Source organism: Nicotiana attenuata, unplaced genomic scaffold (assembly GCF_001879085.1).
Source record: "Nicotiana attenuata strain UT unplaced genomic scaffold, NIATTr2, whole genome shotgun sequence".
NCBI classification, from domain to species: domain Eukaryota; kingdom Viridiplantae; phylum Streptophyta; class Magnoliopsida; order Solanales; family Solanaceae; genus Nicotiana; species Nicotiana attenuata.
Window position 1 is genome coordinate 113,012 of NW_017673409.1, and position 24,294 is coordinate 137,305.

The following is a 24,294-nucleotide window of genomic DNA, read 5'->3' on the forward strand; positions in this document are numbered from 1 at the left end:
TGTCAGCTGTAAAGCTGCAGTAACTGTTGTTTCCAACAAAACAGAGAGAAGAAAGATTATGGACTGGGGTTTCTCTTTCTCTGCATCTAAATGCTGAATTTTGATTAGTGGTATTGTGAAGTCAGTGATTAAAGCTCAAGGATTTTCAAAGTTGATAAAATTGAGAAAGAAAAAATTGCTGCACCCCTCATTGTACCTGTAAAATATAACTAAGTTGTTTCTTGATGTAGTTGGTATTCTTCTGGAACTAATGCTTCTAAAGGTTTGTTGCCTCCCTAAACATGAGTAACAAATTATTATTACTCCATAACAGGCCATAACATATCCTCATCCAATAATAATACATCATACTAAAATGGAGAGGAAAACCAGTCGTCACGATTACTTATTTATGTGACACAAGCAGTTGGAGGTAATCCACAACTTTCTTGTCAACTTGGAATGCTTTTATGAGAACATCAGGATTTATTGGTGGGTCTGAACCAAAAACTGCATTCGCGATAGTGATGACTCCTGGATTTTGAATACTGAGTCCAGCAAATGCAACAGCCTTAGTCTTTCCCACATTAAATTGAAAATGAATGAGATCTACTGTGAAAACGAATACATCTCCAGAATTTTAATTGGTATTGCCAAGTCATCAATCGATAAATTTATACACTTGAATAGTACGGAATCTTTCCTTCAACAACTACAAATACCAGACCTTATATACCCAGCAGGTTGAGAAATTAAGATTTGAAACTTCCCAAGGGAAAGGGAAAAAAAGATCACAACCCACTAGATATAGGCTGAGATGCCTTATATTGGACAAATGTTCAAATAATGTGTACAGTATCTGCCATGATTCAATCTAAATCTTCATTGATATCAGAAATTACTGAAGCTGATTTCCTTGTCAAGTTTGAAAATTATCAGATCAACCACCCCTTTGATTTATTAAACTACTGTGTTAAATCTAAAATCAATTAAACCGATGACTACTTTGGTCTGCTCGTGAGAGGACTATTCACATCTCCAACATGACAACCTGAAAATTCCTTCATCGGAAAATTAATTTTATGCAAACAGGGCATCAATGATCTTTTTTTTTTTTTTTTTTTTTTGGCTATATATGAGCTGTTGAATCCTCTTTGACAAGAAGAAATATTCAAGTATTGTAGTGAAGGGGGTTTAAAAGTTGCGTTAGGTCATACTTTCCCAACTGTGACATCCTAAGTTTTTTTCCGAATTTCCTTGTAAATTTCCGGTTTTGCCACTGGTCACAGTAAGTTTTCTATGGCATGAATCCAGATTAATTAAGTTTTGGACACATGATGGATAAACCAAAAAAAAAAAAACTTTAATAGCAAAATAGAAGTCTAGATCTCATTCTCATAACAAGTTCAAGAAAAAAAACTAGAAATCTAGGGTAAACCAGTATACAAGCCCTACATTGTGGCTCTTAGCAGTCTACTAAAAAACAATGGAGGAGGATCATATCTACTGATATCATCCCCTTATTAATTTGACTAAACCTAGAAGTCCAAGAGGAAATATTAAAACAATGCAACTGCAAAACTAAGTAAATCGAAGACTATTAATACTTGAAACTAAAATGTCACAATTAGTGAGTGACATTTTCATTTGGAAGTGCCATTGGGAATTTTGGAAGAATCTTTAGAAGCTGGGTTGAGCTCGTCCCAAGCTTCAATCCAAGTGACCATCGCATCTGAAAGCTTAAGGAAATAAGGATCTATTTTCCCAAGCTTTTCCTTGACAAGCCTTGAAAGTTCAACATAGCATTTTTGGACAGAAGTAGACTCCTTGGAGAGGGTTAATGTCTGGAAAAATGGAATGATGTCTTCTTGCCAGAAAATACCATTGTATTCTTTCTTTAAGTTCACAAATGGATTGCTAGCCTTGCTGTGATAGATGTAGGGTAATCCAGTCTTGATTCCTAATCCCAAGTGATCACATATTACCTGTAAAAATAGTTCAATCAACGCGCGATCCAAATTTTCTGATCTTGCTATCCAAAGATATTATTCCCTCCGTTTCCATTTATATGAGGATAATTGATTGGGCAAGAAATTGAAAAAATAAAGATGTTTGGAGCTTGTGATCTTAATTCTTAAGCATATCATGCATGGCATTTATATGACTATAAAAAGTATGTCATTAATAGAAAATGAGAAGTTTAAGTGATTAAAGTTAAATGGTGCACATATGTAGAAATATATCATTCTTTTAAATACATTATAGATGAAAAATTATCATAAATTGAAACGAGTGGATATTTCTTATGTTCGCAGATCTTTGTACTTTGTGCTTCTCCAGAGTAAAACTATAAGTGCTTAACTAACATTGCAAAATATATCTTTTGTCATTTTGATATAAGAGAAACCACAATTGACTGTAACCTATATGTATTTCTAAGTATCTAAATTTTGATCAAAAGTTAATAATTTAGTACGATTTATTTTTAAAATTAATCAAATTAACTCTCGAGAAGTAAAATGTACAAACAAATTTGGACGGAGTAGTGATATAATTCAGAAATGTGAAAATAGCATAGGCTAGACAGTTTCCGGACTAGTAATTGAAAATAGCCACTATTTTGCTGCAACACGGAAAGTTCCAGCATAATATATTGGAGATTGGTGCACCTGTATATGAACTTCCAGCATATTATTCTAGAAATCCAGCACAAGGAAAGTCCTAGCATAATATACTGGAGATTGGAGCACCTGTGTATGAACTTGCAGCATATTATGCTGGAACTCCAGTATATTATACTAAAAACTCCAGTATATTATGCTGGAATATTTTCTGGATTTTGAACAGTATTTTCGTTCATATTTATCTTTACATGAAAAGTGGCTAAATTTTCATTACTTTTGAAATGATGGTTATTTTTCAATTACCACTTGTAAATCTGGCTATTTTTGAATTTCACCCTTCAGAAATTAACAAAAGAAAAGGTGCAAACCTTGCAACACCAACCAGCCCACATATCATCATAACGTCCAATGGGCTGGCCATCTCCCATGAGTCCAAAGTACATAGCAGGCCCAATAAGGTCACGATCAAATGCAAGATTCATACCACACATTGGGAACAGAGTACCCTTTGGGATTGTCAACACCATGTCAACATACCTGTTCAACAGATGTTCCCCACAAGTTAAATAAATAAAAAAAAACTAGAAACTTTCTTAAATCAAACTTGCCACTCAAATTAATAAATTAAAGAGGTTATATGTAAGAATTATTATTCATATAAGTCGCTTAAAAGCAGCTGCATGTGTTTTTTTGTGACTAGCAGCGAAAAGGTTCATATTTACATTTCTACTATATGAAATGTTTTAATTTTATCCCCTATTATATTCTAGGATTATTTATACTGTTGCTATCAGCAAATTATCTTGTATTGGTCTGCGACTTTAAGGGAGTTTCAGCATGTATTTGTGGATTCCATGTGCGAAAATGCTTTTGGAAAAAAGGTCTAAATTCACCTGTCTACTTATGACTATGTTTTCAACTTACTCACTTTGTTATATTTCACGTCAAAGTTCTTTTAGGGTCAAATATAAATACAAGACGATTTGCTAATGATAGCCCCAAAGTACAATGGAAGGTAAAAGTAAGATAGGTTGTATAATAACACAGTATCTTCGGCCCGCTCTCCTAAATAATCTTGATTGATAACATTATATAAATGGTACATTACCTGCTATAACAAGTTAAAGTACATTCATAAGTGTAAAACAAAAATTAAAGAACTAACCTAAACAGTCGTACACTCAACCGCTTAAACTAAAAATAGCCAACATGAATGTATATGCATGTATAATATATGTATAAGCGTATATAATCTATGTACACCGACTAGAAAAAGTAGACAATGAATTTGAACTATCAGTGCATATAACTTAAAGAAAAAGCAAACCTAGTGTTCCTCTCAAGAGGCTTGACAAGTTGTGTAGGTGCATCATAATCAGGGATGTTGAGCCATAGGCCATGAGACACTGCTGTTGGGACACCCTCACGAAGGCTAAAAGGGTATCCTCTCACAAAATCAGCTCCATCTCTGAATGGATCGTACAGTGTGTTGAAGAAATAAGGAGTTGATGGGCACAGAAGGTTCTTTATGTGCTGTTCCAATGCGTTGATATCTTTTCCACTTGGATCCTTTGCTACCTATACAAGAAATCATTCTATATCACTTTGCCGAACATTCAATATTACATATATTTACATCGACGCTTCATAGAACTTAAACTAATTTTACATCGTGTCCAAACTATGTAGGTGTATTACTCCATATGATATGTATATACACACAAACACACACGGTTTTTTTTTTTCAAGAGCTATGTGTGTATGTGTGTGTATACATATAATATAATAGACCTACATAGTTTGGACATAATGTAAAGTGAGTTTAAGTTCTATGTATCATCGACGCAAAAAATATTTACACAATCAAGTCACTTAGAAGGCAATTAATTACAAGCAAATATTTATAATAAGCATTAACTCGTAACCTAGTAAATATGCTAACTTTAAACTACACGAGTATTGTAAGAATAGTTTTACACCATCGTATATAACTCGAATCCATGCATAAATGTCAACTTGAGATATGAAGTAAAGCTTTAAAACCTCTACAGCTCCAAACCTAAAATCACATACAAGTAAAGTTATAATATTATACCTCATATCGCTTGTACAAAATCTTATGTATACCACCGGCATGCATGCATTATATTTCCCGTGGAAAAAATATAAAGATTGCCAAAGACAAGGGAAATAAAAGATAGAATGAACTTACAAAGCAATCATCGTCAATAGTGTAGATATATTTCTTCTTGGAGATCATATAACCAAAGCAACGACAAGCAGAGTCTTTGAAGGAAATGCAAGAAGCCTTTGGACCCAAGATTCTGTTTATATCATTGCGATTGTAGAGTTCATAATCAAAGCCATCAGGGACCATAATTGTTTTTGAGGGATCACCATCTTGAACAATAATGAGATGATATGGTTGAAAAAATGGCCTCCACATTTCTAAAAAATCCAAGTTTCTAATTGTGGGTATTACAATGTCTAGCTCATCTTTCAAGGGAGGAGAAAATGAGGCCATGATAATAAAAAGAAAAATGAAATTTTTGTCTAGCTTTATGAGTGTTTTAGCTTTGGGAAAGAGTGAAAAATGAATGGGGTGAGAGAGATAAAGAAGAAGTTCTTTTATATACAAGAAAAAAGACGTTGTGTGGAGTGGAGAGGTGTCAAAGGCGGGTTATTATACGGTAGGGACTTGTTCAAAAAAAGGACGTTGCCCCAATCTTCGGTGTTACTGATATCGGATAAAATTGGAACGATATAAAGAAACTAATATGACTTCTAAATATGGAGAAATTGAGTCATTCCATGTGTTGTTAGGAGTCTTTTCTTGATCTTCTAATTTGACATTTTGCCTTTTGAAAATAGTAATTACTCCCACAATTTAAATTTGTACGACACATTCCAAAAACCTTGATGCTTTTTTTTATACAATTTTCACAACTAACAAGAACTTAAATTCCTTAAATATTTATAATTAAACTTTGATGTGATGTTTGCTTTCTTTTCGGACACTACTTTTATATTTGTAGACATCGAAATCTTAATGGATCGAGTTAAATCCTAAATTCAAGATACTACAAGACTTCTTAAAATTCTAGTAGTCTATCAGTGTTGCGTAGAGGCTACTCTACCAAAACCCTAGATCACTCTTATAAAAAGGGTTACATAATCCTTAAAAAAATATCTCAAAAAATGGAGATCATCTCGAAAATCCCATAAGCTCACGGGATATTCGCAAAGAGATCAAGAAGTGGCAGGATATTTCTTGATAATCAAATACTTCAAGAAGATCCACAACATACTTCATGGATATCAAATAAATCCATGAAAGCCCGCACCATCCTACGCTCGAGAAACACGCTGTTCTAGCCCTCGAATCACCGAGATAATCAGGAGAGAAGAATTAAGGGGATAAACAGAATTGTACCCGCGTCATTTTATGAATAAAATTATGTTTCTTCATATTTATATTGTGGTTGCAATTTATTTTTGTATCACAAATAATTTGTTGCAAACAAATTTTGGCACGCCTAGTGGGACAAATTCTGCTCTTCATCTCTCCTTCTTGCAAGTTGAAATCTACAAACTCCAGATCTACTGCTACAATAGCCTTCCGCAAGTTTGATGTTTCATGCAAAGATGCTACTGTTGCCGCATCCGCCGAGCTCAGTCATGTTGGCCCAATCACTCGAAGCAAGTTCAAGGCTAGTGGCTTGGATGGATCCGAATACTTCGCCTCCTTGGAGATGGCAACGAAAAGCGGATCTCATATAACGTTCGCAACCGCAATCTCTGGGGGCAACACCCCATTCTCGATATTTGACGAACTTTCTCAAACAGCCTCAAACCTTGGCGGATTTGAGGATTTGGTGGATTCTTCAGTTTCAACGAAAGTCAATGCCTTGATGACTGACGCAACTAACGTGGACGAAAAGTTTGCCATGATGGAACAAACTATAGAGGTCTTGAAGAAATCTGTTGAAGACAAAGACCTTCAAATCGCTCAACTCATGAACAAATTGGAGGCCTATGCACCTGGAGAGTCGAGCCATGTCCCTCCTCGTTCGCCTGTCTTCACCTCCCAGAAAACAGCTGTCGAGGAATCATTTGCAAAGTTAAACATTCAAAAGGAAAAACAATCTACTTCAGTTGCGGCGTTATCTGTCCAAAAATTGCAAGACATGATAACAAACACCATCAGAGCTCAATATGGCAGACCATCGCAAAGTTCGTTGTACTACTCTAAGCCTTATACTAAGAGGATTGATTGTTTAACCATGCCCACCAATTATCAACCACCAAAGCTGCATCAATTTGATGACAAAGGGAACTACTTTGTCGAGACTTGTAGCAATGCTGGAACGCATGGTGACCTTTTGGTAAAACAATTTGTTCGTTCTCTGAAAGGAAACGCATTTGACTGGTATATTGACTTGGAGCCCGAGTCCATTGATAGTTGGGAGCAACTTGAGAAGGAATTCCTCAATTGTTTTTACAGTACCCGAAGAACTGTAAGCATGATAGAGTTGACAGGCACCAAGCAAAGAAAAGACGAGCCCATGGTGGATTACATTAATCGTTGGAGGGCGTTAAGTTTGGACTGCAATTATCGCCTTTCGGAAATATCTGCTGTGGAGATGTGCATTCAAGCAATGCACTGGGGCCTTTTGTACATTCTACAAGGGATCAAACCGCGGACTTTTGAAGAACTTGCAACACGAGCGCACGACATGGAGTTAAGCATTGCAAGTCATGGAAAGGCATCTCCATTTGCTGATCAGAAGGAGTTCAAGAAAAATGTTGCATCAAAGTACCAAACCAAAGAATCTATGGCGGTGAAAGCAACTTCCGTGAAAGTCACAACCAAGAAAAAGGTGAAGGAGGATAAGACCCCAAGTCAATATCCCAAAGAGGAGAAACGTCGTACCACCTTGAAGGAATTAGAGGCGAAGGTTATCCATTTCCAGATTCAGATGTACCCATAATCCTTGACGAATTGCTTGCTAAGAAAGTCATCGATCTCCCTTAATCAAAAAGGCAAGAGGAAATTGGTAAAGTTGGCGATCCGAAATACTGCAAGTTTTATCGCGTCATTAGCCACCCTACAGAGAAATGCTTCATCTTGAAGGAGAAAATCATGACTCTTGTAAGTGAAGGAAAAATCATCATAGACATGGATGAGATTGCAGAAGCAAATCATGCAAGCATCGCACTCAAAGAAAAGGAGTGTTCAAGGTTGAAGAACGCGTCAAGCACTGCCTTCTTACAATTTGGAAATTTCGAGCCCGTTGAAGTGGATCTTCCAAGGAAAACTCTTGAAGGTTCACTAGATCTGGACACTCAGTCCAAAGACAAAGACAATGAGGGTTGGACTCTAGTCACTTACAAGAAACGAAGACATCAAGAAGTTCTAAGGCTACCACTTCCTAAGCCAAGAGCAAAAATAAATGATGTGGATAGGCTACAACCACCAAGAATTATCAAATCTTCCATTAGTAAGAAGATTAATGGTGCCTTATCGCCGAAGTTCCGAAAGCCCATCACATTGCGTGAATTCTTTCCTGGAAAATTCGTTCATGGAGGTCATGTTAGTGCAACTCATGTAGTTTCTAGTACCGACGAAACAAAGGAAAGCGACGATGAGCCTACTCCAATGAAAACACAAGAACATCATGATAACAGAAAAGTTATGACATGTTGTGCAACCATTTCATTCACAGATGATGACTTGCTGCTGGGGTCTAAGCCACATAACAGACCTTTGTTTGTTGTAGGGTCCATTCGGGAACAACATCTCAATCGCATACTTGTTGATGATGGTTCGGCTGTCAACATCATGCCAAAGATGGTGCTAAAAAAAGCTTGGGATCTCTATCGATGAGCTATCCAAAAGTAGCCTAACAATCCAAGGTTTCAACCAAGGAGGACAACGAGCCATAGGTATGATCTGCGTAGGATTATCCATTGGTGAGATGAATTCAAACACCCTGATTCACGTCATAGATGCTAAAACATCATACAACTTGTTGCTTGGACGTCCTTGGATTCATGAGAATGGGGTGGTATCATCTATTTTGCATCAATGTCTGAAGTACACAAGAGATGGTGAGATAGTCAAAATTGATGCAGACATCAAGCCTTTCACTGAGACGGAGTCATACTTTGCAGACGCAAAATTCTACCTAGATTCTTGTGAACCGAAAGTGGAGAAACCATCATCAGATGACGAAGCTGATGTCAAGTCAGAAGAGGAAAATGAGGCTCAATGGACTGCCACCAAGCTGCCTAAGAAGGGAACGGAAGAAGTCTCCATTAAGCTATCATCATCTGAAGGTGGCATACAGATAAAGACTGAGGAGCATCTGGTTTTTCTCTATGTTCCACGTGAGCGTCAAAAGAAAGGGCAACCTTTGCTACAGGAATGTACTCCAAAGAAGCAAGTGAGTCACAAAGATATCCAACATTTGAAGGAGCATATGACTGTCCCAGTTGCACAAATCCCATCCGTGACTTGTGAGTCTGCTAAAGTCAATCTCCAAGCTGATAAAATAAAAGGGCACTATGATCCTAAGGCCTTCATACTGCTTGAAAAGTCTGGTTATGACTTCTCCAATCCATCACAACTAGGAGAACTCAAAGACGAAGTCACTGGTGAAAAGATACATGGGCTCAATGAGTCCCAAATGAAGTTGAGAAAACAAGGGCACTACGTCGCCACTCCAAAGTTTGGGTTGGGGTTCAGTTTGGCAGAGCCTCTTCGAATTTCATCAAAGAGAAGCAAAGAGATAGCTTCATCACAATACACCTCGGTAGAGGAGATGAAGGAAGTTAAGGGCAAGAAAATAAAACAACGGGCTTCAGTATTTGATCGCATTGGAGGCTCAACCCCTTCGGTCTCGGTGTTTGAAAGGCTAAGTCACAAAGGTGAACGTGTATCTTCCAAACATCTAAAAGAAGTTTCCACTACCTCAAAGACCTCTATCTTTTGTCGCCTAGGGACCACAAGGAAGTCGCCATCTAGAAAGATACTGTCAAAACATAAGGAGCAAGTCCATGAGGAGCGGGATCATTTTGAAGTTGTTGCTGACAAAGAAATCTGTAGTGCTTTCTCATCACGTATGAAGAGGAAATCTATTTTGTCAATATCCACAGATGGTCCGCTGAAGGTGCAAAGGGAAAACATTGTTTACACTCGCCAACCTCGTAAAGAAGCAGAGAAAGAGAAAGAAGCCGTGCAAACTATCCAAGGAAGTCAAACAGAAAAGTTAGACTTTGTGGAAACATCCTATCACATAACTGTGGAAGATATCCCATGCCTTGACATTGATGATGAAGTACACGAGGCTCCCCCTCAACTAGAAGATGGCGGACAATCGACTGTGGATGAGCTTAAGGAACTCAATTTAGGCACTCCGGAACATCCACGCCCCACCTTCATTAGTGCGCTTCTTACGCCTCAGGAGGAGGAGGAATACTCCAAGTTATTGACTGAGTACAAAGATGTCTTCGCTTGGTCATATAAAAGAAATGCCTGGTCTTAGTCCTAAGGTAGTCGTTCATCATTTGGGGATCAAAAGTGTAACACGCCCTGTGAAGCAGTCACAACGCATATTCCGACCTGAGCTAGTACCACAAATTGAAGTCGAAGTCAACAAGCTTATTGAGGCGGGATTTATTCGAGAGGTGAAGTACCCATCATGGATATCGAATATTGTACCTGTCAAGAAGAAGAATGGTCAAATACTTGTTTGTGTTGACTTTCGAGACCTAAACAAGGCATGTCCAAAATATGACTTTCCGCTGCCAATTATTGAACTCATGGTTGATGCTACAACAGGGCATGAAGCTATGTCATTCATGGATGGGTCCTCCGGATACAATCAAATCAGAATGTCTCCAAAGGATGAAGAGTGTACTGCTTTCCGAACTCCAAAAGGGATATATTGCTACAAAGTGATGCCCTTCGGTCTGAAGAATGCCGGTGCCACCTACCAACGTGCGATGCAAAACATCTTTGATGACATGCTTCATAAGAGGGTTGAATGCTACGTTGATAACTTGGTGGTAAAGACGAAGAATAGGCGTTATCACCTTGAAGACCTTCGAATTGTTTTTAAAAGGTTAAGAAAATTTGACCGGAAGATGAATCCACTCAAGTGTGCATTTGGAGTTACCTCAGGAAAGTTTCTTGGCTTCATTGTGCGTCATCGTGGAATTGAAGTTGATCCTGCAAAGATTGACGCCATTCAGAAAATGCCCAAGCCAAAGAACTTGAGAGAGCTTCGAAGTCTCTAAGGAAACTTAGCATTCATCCGGAGGTTCATCTCTAATCTAGCCGGACGGTGTCAACCCTTCAATCATCTATTGAGGAAGGACATCCCTTTTCATTAGGATCAGTCATGTCAAAATGCTTTTGAAAGCATAAAAAAATACTTGCTGAATCCACCTGTGTTAGGGGCGCCAATGCTTGGGAAGCCATTGATACTCTACATCGCGGCACAGGAACGTTCACTTGGAGCACTGCTTGCTCAAGAGAATGAGGAAGGAAAAGAACAAGCCTTGTACTACCTTAGCCGAACTCTAATAGGAGCTGAGATGAACTATACGCCTGTTGAGAAAATATGCTTAGCGTTACTTTATGCGATAAAGAAGCTAAGGCATTATTTTGAAGCATACACAATCAAACTCATCTCTCGAGCAGATCCCGTGAAGTTCGTGATGACTCGACCTGTTCTTTCTGGACGCCTAGCAAGATGGTCCATATTGTTTAACCAATATGAGATCACATACACACCTCAAAAAGCTGTGAAAGGACAAGCACTAGCCAATTTTCTGGCTGATCACCCTCTTCCGGCGGAATGGGAGCTTTCGGATGAGTTTCCAGATGAAGACGTTTTGTTCATCGAAGAGTTTCCACCATGGACAATGTTCTTTGATGGATCTGCACGTCGTAACGGTGCGGGGGCAGGTGTGGTGTTGATCTCTCCAGAAAGACAAGTCTTGCCATTCTCCTTTGTTTTAGGTGAAACATGCTCCAACAATGCCGCGGAGTACCAAGCTTTGATCGTCGGACTCGAAATGGCATTAGAAATGAAGATTCTACAGTTGGAGATCTACGGCGACTCTAAGCTGACCATCAACCAACTTTTGGGAAGTTACGAGGTAAAGAAGGAAGATCTATTGCCATTCCATGAATACGTTTCTGGTTTACTTGAAAAATTTGACCGAGTGTTCTTAAACCACGTCCCAAGAGAAGAAAATCGCAAGGCTGATGCTTTGGCTAACTTGGCCACGACGATGGCACTTGGAGAGAATGAGTCAACAAAGGTATATGTGTGTCATCGATGGGTTATTCCTAGACTTCTGGATCTTCAAATCAACGAAAGCCATCATACGTCTGTTCGAGTGATTGAAGAAGAAGATTGGAGGCAACCACTGATAGAGTACCTTGAACATGGAAAGTTACCTGAAGATCCGCGACAAAGAACAAACATCAAACGAAGAGCACCACGATTCATCTTCTATAAGGGGATATTGTTTCGCCGCTCTTTTGAAGGACTATTCTTGCGATGTCTTGACAAAGAAGAAGCCCGCCAAGCGATGGAGGAAGCACATTCTGGCTCATGTGGAGCACACCAATCGGGTACAAAGCTCCATTTCCGCATCAAGAGGATGGGCTACTACTGGACGACAATGGTGAAGGATTGCATGGATCATGCCAAAAGATGCCAAGCGTGTCAATTTCATGCTAACTACATCCACCAACCTCCAGTGCCTCTTCATCCAACTGTAGCTTCATGGACTTTTGATGAATGGGGACTTGACGTTGTTGGACCGCTTCCAAAGTCATCAAAGGGACATATTTACATATTGGCCGCTACAGACTACTTCTCTAGGTGGGCCAAAGCTGCTCCACTCAAGGAGGTAAAAAAGGAGATCGTTTTCGATTTTATCAAGTCATAAATAATTTATAGGTACGGCATACCAAGATACATAATCACCGATAATGGAATGCCATTTTACAACAAGCTCATGAAGAGTTTGTGCGAGAAGTTCGGCTTCAAGAAACATAAGTCTTCAATGTATAATGCACCCGCTAACGGTCTTGCTGAAGCTTTTAACAAGACGCTTGGTAACCTTTTGAAGAAAGTTGTTGCAAAGAACAAGAGAGACTGGCATGAGAAAATTGGTGAAGCTTTGTGGGCATACCGGACAACCTTCAGAACTGCTACACAAGCAACTCCGTACTCTTTGGTGTATGGCGTAGAAGCAATCCTTCCGTTGGAGCAACAAATTCCATCATTGCGGATCGCAATCCAAAAAGGGCTCACATCCGAAGAGAATGCTCAACTTCGCCTAGCAGAGTTAGAGGCCTTGGATGAGAAAAGATTAGAAGCGCAACAAAAATTGGAGTGCTATCAAGCTCGACTAGCTAGAGCCTTCAACAAGAAAGTGCAGCCACGATCATTCCAAGTGGGAGACTTAGTCCTAGCCGTTCGACGACCCATAATCCTCAACAAACGCATAGGCGACAAGTTTACCTCAAAATGGGATGGGCCATATGTTTTGAAGGAAGCCTATTCAAGCGGCGCATACAAAATTATCGATAAGGACGGTCTCAGAGTTGGTCCGATCAACGAAAAATTTCTGAAGCAGTACTTCCCATGAAAGTCGCCTATGCTCCTCGACGTACGAGCTTAAACTGCAAGTCATGACGCTCTTCGACGTACGAGCCTAAACTACAAGTCATGACGCTCCTTGATGCATGAGCCTAAACTGCACGTTGCTACACTCCTGACCCACATGAGTCTAAACTGTGTACGGCCAAAAAAAAAAAGTCCGCTAGGTTGAAAACCTCGCGAGAGGCGGCCTAGGCAAAAATTAGGACAAAAAAAAACTCATCCCTCTGAACTACGTTATGACTTGATCCTCTTCACCGAGGTACGTAGGCAGCTTAGAGTTTCTTTCTAAGTTCAGTCGCATGAGTTTTAAAAAAATAAAAATTTGGCATCATCGGATCATTACATTAATTCTTCCAAGTGTAGAGGCACATATCTATGAGGAAAAGGAGACGGTTTGTGTTGAAGTATAAAAGATGTTTTATTGCTTCAATAGTACAAAAGTTGATACATCCAAAAATGTAGAAACAACAGGAACTAGATATTTTTCTATACAAAAGCCTAAATCATGAAGATGATCGTAAACTAGGCTTTATTGCTGACGTGTCTAAATGCTTTTCCAAGTCTGTATGACGACATTTGATGCCATCCTCAATTGTTGGTTGAAGGTCCCAATCACCATGGGAGCCGCCATTGATGAACTTCAAGACTATCAACAAATCAAGTGCAATAGTTGGTGAAGGGGTGGCTCCACATCTTGTATGACACCTCGGTCTGATATCCGGACTCTTTCTTGAAGACGTTCTGCTCCTAACATTTTATATGTTGTAGATTTTGATGTCTAGTTTGTAAGAACACAAACCTCTTGCAATTTGGAGGCCCCTAGCTCAAGATATGATTTTTTCGCCGGAACTACACGAATCTGAAAGTTACTGCAGCTAGGTGGACTTTGAGAATTTTCTGTTTCTATCTCGGAAGGAGTTCTGCCACGAAATTCATATGTATTGCAGCTCTATGAGTGTACTTTCAAACGGCACAAACGGATCGCAATTTGGAGTCTCCTAGCTCGAGATATGAAGTTTTCTACAAAAGTGCACAAAGCTGGATTGCAAGTGCGGCAGATATCAGGAGCAATTTCAGAATGTTATTGCAGCCATTCTGGAGGGAATCCTGCTGCGAAATTTTCAGGTGTTATAGGTGACGGAGTTTTCTTTCCAATGGTGCAAACGGCTCGCGATTGGGACACTCCTAGCTCGAGATATCAACTTATCAACGAGAACGTACAGTGCTGTGAAGTAAAAACGACAGACAAGAGCATCAGTTTCAAAAATTTATTCCCGCTTGTCCTAATGGATTTTGGCCCTACATTTTGGAGATGTTGCAGTGTATGAAGTTCTAATCCTGCGGAATCAAACGGATGACAATTGGAGCGCTCCGATCTCGAGATATGGATCTTTTGGTGAGATTGCATAGTGCTGCAAAGTCAAATTGCTGAACATGTGTATCTATTTTGAAAAAGAAATATTGCGGCTAATCCTCAAGGAACTTGGCTGTTAATTTTTGATATGCTGCGTCCCTTCGAGTCATGTTTCTTTAGGAATAAGCGGCTGGTGATTTGATCGCACCTACATCAAAGGATGAATATTTTTGTGGAGATTTGCCAAGTACTCGCTCGCCGAGGTTGGAAAGGACTGCTCCAGGTAGTGTCAATTTCGCCAAGCTACAAGAATAAGATGCGCCACATGCTCGCTTGCAAAGAAGAATACGGTCGCTCTGCAAGGATGAGATGTGCCACGTGCTCGCTCGTCAAGGATGGAATACGGTCGCTGCAAATTTCTCACCAAGCCTCAAGGTGGAAATGTTTCATCTAGCCTTCTATGACAAATTTCAAGAATGGAGTGCTTCGTCACTTCTTCAAGAAAATTGGAATTGGGAATTTACAATGTGCGTCTTTGGCCACTATAATAAGAAGTCGGTCCCTGTGTTTACTTGTCAAACAACAAGAAGATTATGTTCTCCATAAAGTTCTCTTGCCAAGGCTACAAAAATAAAACAAAAAGATGATAGAGATGACAGAGCTCACGGTGCTAACTGCACGAAGCTTCTTGGTTCTATAGGGATCGGTGCCAATTGCACGAAGCTTTCAATTTAGCAGCAAGTATATCGGTGCCAAATTCAACTCTATCGCGATAGATAGAAGTACCGCCGAGTCGAAATTTCGGATTAACATGACAGGCACGTCGCAATAGCATGAAGCCTCAAGTGTTATCTAGTGTTTAAGGTCAAACAACCGTCCCTGTACTCAACATTCAGGAGTTTGAATATAACTGCCCGATCTTCCTGAAACAAAGACTGTGGAGTTATGTACACTACTAGAAAACAGGCAACGGTTTTTTTAGCAACGGTCCTATAACCGTTGCTATATACAATCTATTGCAACGATTATAGGCGTTCCCTAAGCCTCTAAGACCTACTGAAACACTTCTGAAAGCAAACCGTTACATTAGTACAATAACCGTTGCAATAGATGATACTTTGGCGACGATTTTCATAACTGTTGCTATAGAATCATCTATCGCAACGGTCATGTGAAAAAAAAGATTGTGGGCACGGTTGTTTGTTTCCCACCTAATTTTCCCGCTCCTAAGTTTGCTAAGCCCCGATCCATAACCTTTTCTTAGTAAATTTTTAATTCTTTTATTTTTATCTCACTTTGTAGACATAACAAACCCTTGAGCCCTCAAAACTCTCACAAATATCGACATGCCCCTTTCTCCGGCGAAGGCTCTTCCACAGACATAGAAATGCACAATCTGTTGTTTGTTTCTCCTTCCTCTTTTCTTCTGGTATTTTTCTGTAGATCTGTTATTCTTCTTAGGGATTATGCATTTCCATTTTTTTTCTTTGTATTATATCAATTTTTGATTTCTAGTTTAAAAAAATGAGGGTTTGAGTTCGTGGGTTTACTAGTTTGAAAAAACAAAAGTTAGTTTGTGGATTTTGAATTCGTATTAGAAACTTTGAGATTTGCTAGAAAAGAAACTTTCAAGTTGTGGTAACCGGAACTTTTATCTTTTTTCGGCTCCTTCTTTTTCTTTGTCATAGAAGTTAAAGCATATAAAATTTTCCTTGTTAATTCTTTCCTTTTTGTTATAATCATCTTAGAGAACAAGTCTAGTTTCAGCTTCGTGAATTTTGGAGGTCACCAACTTCTTAATCTGTAGATTTATAGATGACATTTAGGTGAGTTTGATCTTTCTGTTACTGCATTATTGGGTATCTCGAGGCCAGAAAAATAACATTTAGGTGGGGTTTGATATAGAAGATCTTGTAGAAGATTTTTAGGGCTTTTTGCTATATTATCACANATGTTGCGACAAATAATAGTCCGTTTCCTTTCCTAAATCAAACTTTGGTGCTAGATTGGTTTGGCGTAGGAACTGCAACATTTATTTTTATAAAAAACTTTATCATAGACGTGCTATGTCTTGACTAAGGCCTCTTGAATATTATCATGTGTTCTTTGAGGAAAAAAAATGTTACCGCTTATCCAAATACGCAGATGCTTCATGAAAAAATATGGAGTAATTATTGTCACAGGTGCTTTAAGCCTCGTCTAAGGTGGTTCAACAAGTTGACGCCTAGACAATCTTGAAGTAGGGGGCATTTGTAGACATATAAAATTTATTGGGTCTAATTCATACAAAATTTGAATTAAATTCAATTGGGTTAAGCAATTAATTTGGACTTTACAAATTAAATTAGCCCGTTTTATTATTTTCAAGCCCAAGGTCCATTTCATCTTAAGGCCCAGACTCATGGCATGTGTCAAGTGACATGGCATATCCAGTCAAGCTCAAAGCCAATAAGATGACGCCACGTGTGAAATGATGTGGCAATCCCAATCTAAAACAGTGACCAATCAAGAGTTGCGACGTGTCTAAAATAACATATCATGGCCAATCACCAACAAGCTTATCACATAGCTTATGCGATAAGTTTGATGACTCACATGAACCAATCAGAATCAAGCAAGAGAGTTCATATGTAGCTGGACTGTCCATCCTCTACCATTATAAATAGAGGGGTTACATAACTCTTTAGGGACATTCAGAGTTGGAGAAGAACACTCCGCAATTGGTGAAGGCATCCACAAACAGAGAGATCAATCATCAAGTGCTTAGTTCTTCAACAAAGGAGTGATCAACGGAGTTCTTCCTGGAGATCAACCCGTAACAACAACGTGTTGCTCGACGTTCATGGCGATTAAATACATCACAATGAGGTCTACATCATCCTACATTCGAGAAAGACGCTTCTCAAGCCCTCGAATCACGGAGAATTTTAGAGAGGAGAATCAAGGATACATAGAATTGTACTCACGAATATTTATCAATAAAATCACTTTTTTCTTCATATTATTTTTGTTGCAGTTTACTTTTCATATTACGAAATTTTGTTGCGAACAAACATCACCTTTAAATTAAATTCTTAAGAAAATTCAACTCTTTGGACTGCTATTTTCTTTGTCGAGTACTTCCCCAAGAATACTATAAACTACTACTCCCTCCGTTTCATATTAAATGAGGTACTTTCCTTTTTAGTCTGTTCCAAAATAAATGACACATTTCTAAATTTGGAAATAATTCAACTTTAAACTCCTCATTTTACCCATTTTACCCTTAATGAGAAGCTTTTATAACCACACAATAGTCATGGCCCCACAAAGCTTTACCCCTTAAGCTTTTAAGACACACAAATTTTAAAAGTCTTTCTTCTTTTCCTTAAACTCCGTGCCGAGTCAAACTACCTCATTTAATTTGACACGGAGGGAGTAATATTTTAGGAAATCTAGAGGAAAAATTGAATAAGCTATTATATTAAAATTTTGAGTAGTATATTAACAATTGTAAGTATTAAAGAGTATAGGTAGACTATAGTTGTAACACAGTTGGAAAAGATTATAGCTTCCGGTTATCGAAACTAATAGCGTCTTTATTGCAGGTAACAAATGAGAAAGATAAAGCCATTCTAGGAAGAACAAGTTGTCAAAAGTACCCTAGATATGAGCCTGCATAAGAATGTACCTTAATTGAAATTACAAGAGCTATTTGCAATATCTGAACCAGATTACCAAATTAAAATAAAGACAGAAAAAAACACACACAAGTTAGAAGAATTTTATAATGTTAACACATCGTCTGCGCTCATGCTAAAATTTTACAATATGCAATCCAACGGTTGGGCCCGGGTGCAGCACATGCCAACTATATATATATATATATATATATATATATATTCCTATACTATAAGTGGGGATAACCAGACAGCTCATGGTCAACATGTCTGCCTGGCCCAAAATTATTTCATGGCTGTATTTGCAGCCCAACACGTGTAGCCCAATTTTAATAGATATCAACTCACCGTCTGATTTCTCTTATACTTTCCAAGCTTTATCTGCACAGCCCTCTTCTTCAAACGCCTCTTTGCTTCATATCTGTGCTCTCTTGCTCCTCCCCTCTGATCTATTGGTATTTTCTACTGGTTAATCTTCTTTTCATCTGTGTTTTCTGTATTGATTTTGTTTCAATCCTTGATAATATGGTAGGTATTTGTGTTTTCCCCTGAATAGCGAGGGGGTATTCCTGCAGGCAAAGTGAAATATGTTTATATATATATATATATATATATATATATATATATATATATATATATATATATATATATAAGGATAAGCAGCTGATGGTCAACATGCCTGCTTGGCACTTCAAGGATATTCTAGTAGTTTCACATGAAATGGAGTAATCTAACTAAAAGCATTGTATTGTAGCTTCAAATAAATATTTAAGTGACAAGACCGAATTACCCTTTGCTTATCTCATCATACATCACCATTAGTTTACAAAAGCTTTTATGGAGATGTGGGTCCCATCTGAGTCTTTGTTTTACACGTTGCTAACATTTTGCAAGCATATAACCATTTTGTACTGTACTACTCAATGAAGAAATGGGGCCCACGACCAAAGCATTTTTCTTTATTCCATATTAGTTTATCTGCTTGTCAGGAATAAATTTGGAAATATGTTAGGCACAACTTTGATAACATGGGGTCCATTTAAATTCTCATTATAGGTATTAGTTATGCACTTCAGTTGTGTACTTTGATTTAGTTTATGTCACGACCCGAATTTTTCATCATCGGGAGTCGTGATGACGCCTACTAGTGAAAGCTAGGCAAGCCAATTATTCCAATTATTTAACCCTTTCCATTTTTAATCCCTTGACAATGGTGAATAAACATTATATAAACAACGGAAATAATAAAGCGGAAGACTGAAATGTAACAATTTAATAATAATACCGATACCAATTCATAACATAAGCTACCCAGAACTGGTGTCACAATCTCACAGACTGTCTAGGAATACTAGACATAGGGGTCCGAAAGATAAATACAAAGCTGTTTCTGGAATACATAAAAGAAATGGTATGGAAAGATAGAAGGAGACGCCAAGGCCTGCGGACGCCTGCAGGACTACCTCGGGTCGCTTGATGCACTGAAGGCAGCAACCTCATTGTGGTCCAAAAGCTGCAGCACCGGGATCTGCACACAGTGCAGTGTGTAGTATCAGCACAACCGACCCCATGTGCTGGTAAGTGCCTAGCCTAACCTCGGCGAAGTAGTGATGAGGCTAAGACAGACTACAAAATAAACCTGTGCAGTTAAATCATATACAGCAGAAATAAAAGCAGACATTTACAGTTAAAGATAGGAGGGAAAAACATGCTGCGGGGAATACCAGGTAACAACAGAAAAATCGATAGAGGAATGTAAAGAGAGCCATAATTCAATTATCAACAAGAATCAAGAACTTAATAACACGTGCACGACATCACCCTTCGTGCTTTTACTCTCATCTTCACCATAAAAGTCAATAGAATCGGCACGACATCTTCCTTCGTGCTTTTACCTCACATAATCATGGCACGGAATTATCCTTCGTGCATTATCACTCATATCACGCCACGGTATTGTACATCGCGCGGGACGGCAACACCCTTCGTGCTTTTACCTCACAATATCGGCACGGCATAATCCTTTGTGCGTTAACACTCTCAAAATCATGCACGGCATCACCCTTCGTGCTTTAACACTCTTCCTCACCCAAGAAACAATCACAAAGCAATTTGGGCAAGGGAATTAATAGTATCACAATAAAATCCCAGTAAGGGAAAAATAGCATAACAACAATATCCCGGCAAGGAAAACAATATCATGAGTAATAACATCCCGGCAAGGGAGATAATAGCAAAAGCAATAATAACATCCCGGCAAGGGAGACAATATCATAAACCTCTCCTCTTTTCCACATTTACTTCACAACTCGATTCTCAACTTGAGCCAACGCTCCACAATGTTCAATTACCAACTATACTTACACAAGCCTTGTTCAACAATAGCAATCACCATATAAAGCATGAAATGTACGAAGCGGAGTCATATTAATCATAGTATTAGACTCACAGCCATGTTTGACTCCGACGCATAGATACTCGTTAATATTAATAAGAGAGAATAGCAGGCACCTCAAGGTCAACATGTGTGCTTTCATGGAATTAAAGATTAATCTGAGGATACTGTTGTCATTTCAAAGCTTTCACAGCTGTTTTTATATAGTTTAACACGTGGAGCTGCAATTTTAGCACTGCTAGTTCTCAGCTAAATCTCAAACAATCGTGAAGAAGTAACGCCATCTCCAACTAAGAAAAATCCAGAACGTTGCTCTCTCTATCTGTCCTCTTGTTGTCAAGTTTGCACTTCACTGTATTTTCTTCCGTCAATCGTATTTTCTGGTGGGTATCCCTTCTACTATCTCTTTGATTCATTTTTATCTATATTTCTTTTGATGAGTGATGATAGGCTATAATCACGTATTTTAGTCGATTATTACATTCAAATTTACTGCATTTTAATTGAGTTTGCGCTTTAAGCGCTAGTGTTTTGCACTAATTGTGTGTTTTATGCTTTGTAGGAGTGATTCCGAGCTATATAGATGTTATCGAATGAATTCTAGTGATTTGGAGCTTTGAAGTCTGAGTAAAAGCCCAAGAAATTAAGCTGGGATAGTATTCGGGGGTCAAAATTTAATAGTTAAGAACACACGAAGACTCGAGTAGGCAAATTACGCACTGTCTAGTAAAATGCACATAACTTTTCCCTCAGAATTCCATTTGGTCTACACAATATATGGATGGAAAGATATCGCAAAGGGCTACAACTTTTATGTTTTAAGTATTTTCAAATTCCAATAGGAACAGGGTCAAAAACGCGGTCGAAACCGCGACCGTGGACCTGGACGCGGACTGAGGCAATGCACGGTGAAAATACCGCGCCTGAACCGCGATTGCGAGCGTCCAGACCTGAAAATTTGTCCTTTTTAACGTAGGAGAAGGTATAACTGTTTGGGACCGACCCTACTTGGTATATATACATGGAAAAACGGTATTTTGAGGAGGTTGGACATATTTTTGACACAGATTCGACCTAAGGAGGCAGAGACACAATAAGAGCAAGGCGGAGAATTCTTCAATGAGTTTTTCCTTCCTCTTCCTATTTTTAGTTGTTGGTTATGACATTTAGTATTGTAGTTTTACATACTATTATGAATAACTAATTTGTTATCTAGGGTTCTGATAGAACCTTTTGTAGGATAAATTCTTGTTATGTTTTTATATAATAGAGCCATTGGATTTCTCTACTTGTTCAACTACGTGTTTATTGTTGTTGATTGAATGGCCATCGATTGACTGTGCTTATTTATTATGTGTTGCTTGAGAAAGGATACATATTTAGGTGGTTATTGAACAACGTCACTCCTAACGTATGTGAGAAATCAATACAGCGGGTTTAAAGGTTGTTTTAAAAATAACAAAGCCTTGACGTGGTTATAATGAGCGGTTAGATAAAACCAACTAGTGTAGTTCGAAAGAATATGTCTAGTAAATTGTTGTAGTTGCTCGAGAGAGAATTACGGCATCTAAAGTGCTCACGATCAGTAGAGAATACATTGGCAAAATTGTAGGGTACATAGCTAGAAGGATTCCGACAATTGGGGAAATCATAACGCTAGACCTCCTTAATTTAGTCTCCAATCCTTTGTCTCGTTAGTTGATAATTTTACCGCTTTGTTGTATTTGCTAGTTAATTAGTTAGAAATATAAATCTCAATCTTTATAATTTAGAAAATTGTTCAATCTTGTCTTCTTAGTGATATTAAACAGATACAGCTAAGCCTTAGTTCTCTGTGGGATTCGACTCCGGACTTTTAGATCGGATTATATTTGCGGCGACCGCTTATCCTTTTTAGGACTAGAGTTGGGCGTAATCAAATTTTAGCGCCGTTGCCGGGGAACTAGCGGTGTAGTTGTAGCTGTATATATTGTTAGGGTTCAAGTTTGAACTTTTATTTTGTTTTGCTTTTTTGTATTTTTTATTTTGTTTTATTATAATAGTTGACTTGAGAAACATGACATCTTGAAATTATGGGAATTTAGGTGTAGATAATTCTACTAGTGATCCTCATAAATATTGTAAAGGAAACCACCCGTATCAAAATATTTCCGAGAGCGAGTTATGTGCACCAACTCAATCTTATTTGTGGAATGTGTGTGATGTGTGTGGTGGTAAAAATGGTCACTTTCATGGTTGTGCTTATATTTCTTATCTTCCCCCAACCCCTTACTATGATGGTTTTACCTTTTCCTGTGAAGTTAACAAGAACAAAGAACCTGGGGATCCAGACCTGAAGGAGAATAAGAATATGTTAAAGTGCCTTCTAAAACAAAATGATGAACAACAATTGCAGATAGAAAGGCAAGAGGCAACTATTCGCAAGTTGGAGGCTCAATTGAGTCAAGTGGTTGGAGCTTTTAATGCTCAACAAGCCAATATTGATGATAGTAGCCAAGAAGAGCATGAATTTGAGGTGCTAATTGGGGAGGTCAGAGTAGAACATCAACAACCTAGCCAACTACAATTTGAGGATGTCAATGTTGAAGAAGTGAGACTAGAGTCAGCCAAGGACATTGAGGATACAAATTTTCTTAACTCTAGTATCATTGATGTTGAGGATGCTGAAAGTCCTGAAGTTCATGTGTGTGAACGCATTGGTCCTCACTCCAAACATTTTTCTACATTGTGCTTGGATGACGATATGGAAATAGAGTCATCCGAGCCGATTGAGAAGTCAAGGAATGAGGAACAAGGTGTCTACATTCTGGAATTTTTCTTGCCAGAAAAACAGGACTACATACCTCATCTAAAAGTCAAGAAGTGTAGAATAGTACAATGGTTGCTTGGGCCAATTAGATTTGTTCCTCCACCCCTGGAGCATAGCCGAAAACTTGATGCCAAATTGGGGGTTCAATTTATAAGCTCGAGGTGGAGGCAAAAAGTGATTCACGCGTGCCGCAACGTTAAATCAAGCGCTTGTTGGGAAGCAACCCAGCTTTATTGCTTTCTTTTATTTATTTTTTAATTGTATTATTTTTGTAGTGGCAATTTTTTATTTTCTAGGAGCATGAAAAGCAAAGGTATTGGAAGGATGCAACAACAAACCAAATGGTTGGAACTAAGTGTGAGGTACCCGCACGAAGGACCAAGCTTGGGAGAAGTCTGAGTACCCCATGAGCTGTAGTGCTTCGGCCTTTGGCCTACCAGGGAGTCTCTTTTACCCTTTTATTAGTTATGGTGTGCATTGGGGACAATGCATAATTTTAAGTGTGGGGTGAGGAGATTATCTGGGTGACTTTCTATACTATTTTAGTTCTATTAGTTTAATTGAATAATTCTTTTTTTAGAAAAAATTAGACTTTTCCCGACGATGGATCTATTAGACAATTTTCTTGAGGGATTTAAGTCTAAAAAAAAAAAAGATTTTCTGTTGTTAGGTAGTGTAGCAATTACCCCTTGGTTTTTCTTTGTGCCACGGTTCTTTTCCAAGGGTTTTATTTGAACCGGGTGTAGTTAAATTTTTTTGGAATAGGAGCCATTGTGTTGTGTTTTG

The 24,294-nt window shown here is 38.5% G+C and overlaps 2 protein-coding genes across 2 annotated transcripts; one reads left to right on the top strand and one right to left on the bottom strand.

The window, feature by feature from the left end:
• Positions 1-1,350: 1,350 nt before the first annotated feature.
• Positions 1,351-5,194, bottom strand: LOC109216309 (alpha-1,4-glucan-protein synthase [UDP-forming] 1-like). Its single transcript, XM_019380453.1, has 4 exons — positions 4,816-5,194; positions 3,931-4,181; positions 2,972-3,140; positions 1,351-1,964 (listed from the first exon to the last, which is right to left on the bottom strand). The coding sequence occupies exons 1-4, from the start codon at positions 5,125-5,127 to the stop codon at positions 1,623-1,625; spliced, it is 1,074 nt and encodes a 357-aa protein (XP_019235998.1). The 5' UTR covers positions 5,128-5,194; the 3' UTR covers positions 1,351-1,622.
• A 5,878-nt stretch (positions 5,195-11,072) lies between these two features.
• LOC109216306 lies at positions 11,073-12,572 on the top strand. Its single transcript, XM_019380450.1, has one exon. It carries the CDS (start codon positions 11,073-11,075, stop codon positions 12,570-12,572), a length of 1,500 nt encoding a protein of 499 aa, XP_019235995.1.
• The last annotated feature ends 11,722 nt before the right edge of the window (positions 12,573-24,294 follow it).

Bases quoted from the DNA above. Each gene is read 5' to 3' on its own strand.
- LOC109216309 (XM_019380453.1), bottom strand. From the start codon at position 5,127: ATGGCCTCATTTTCTCCTCCCTTGAAAGATGAGCTAGACATTGTAATA. The intron at 4,182-4,815 runs GTAAGTTCATTC...TTTCTTGTATAG, and splicing joins CTATTGACGATGATTGCTTT to GTAGCAAAGGATCCAAGTGG. The intron at 3,141-3,930 runs GTTTGCTTTTTC...TCTGTTGAACAG, and splicing joins CCTCTTGAGAGGAACACTAG to GTATGTTGACATGGTGTTGA.
- LOC109216306 (XM_019380450.1), top strand. From the start codon at position 11,073: ATGCTTGGGAAGCCATTGATACTCTACATCGCGGCACAGGAACGTTCA.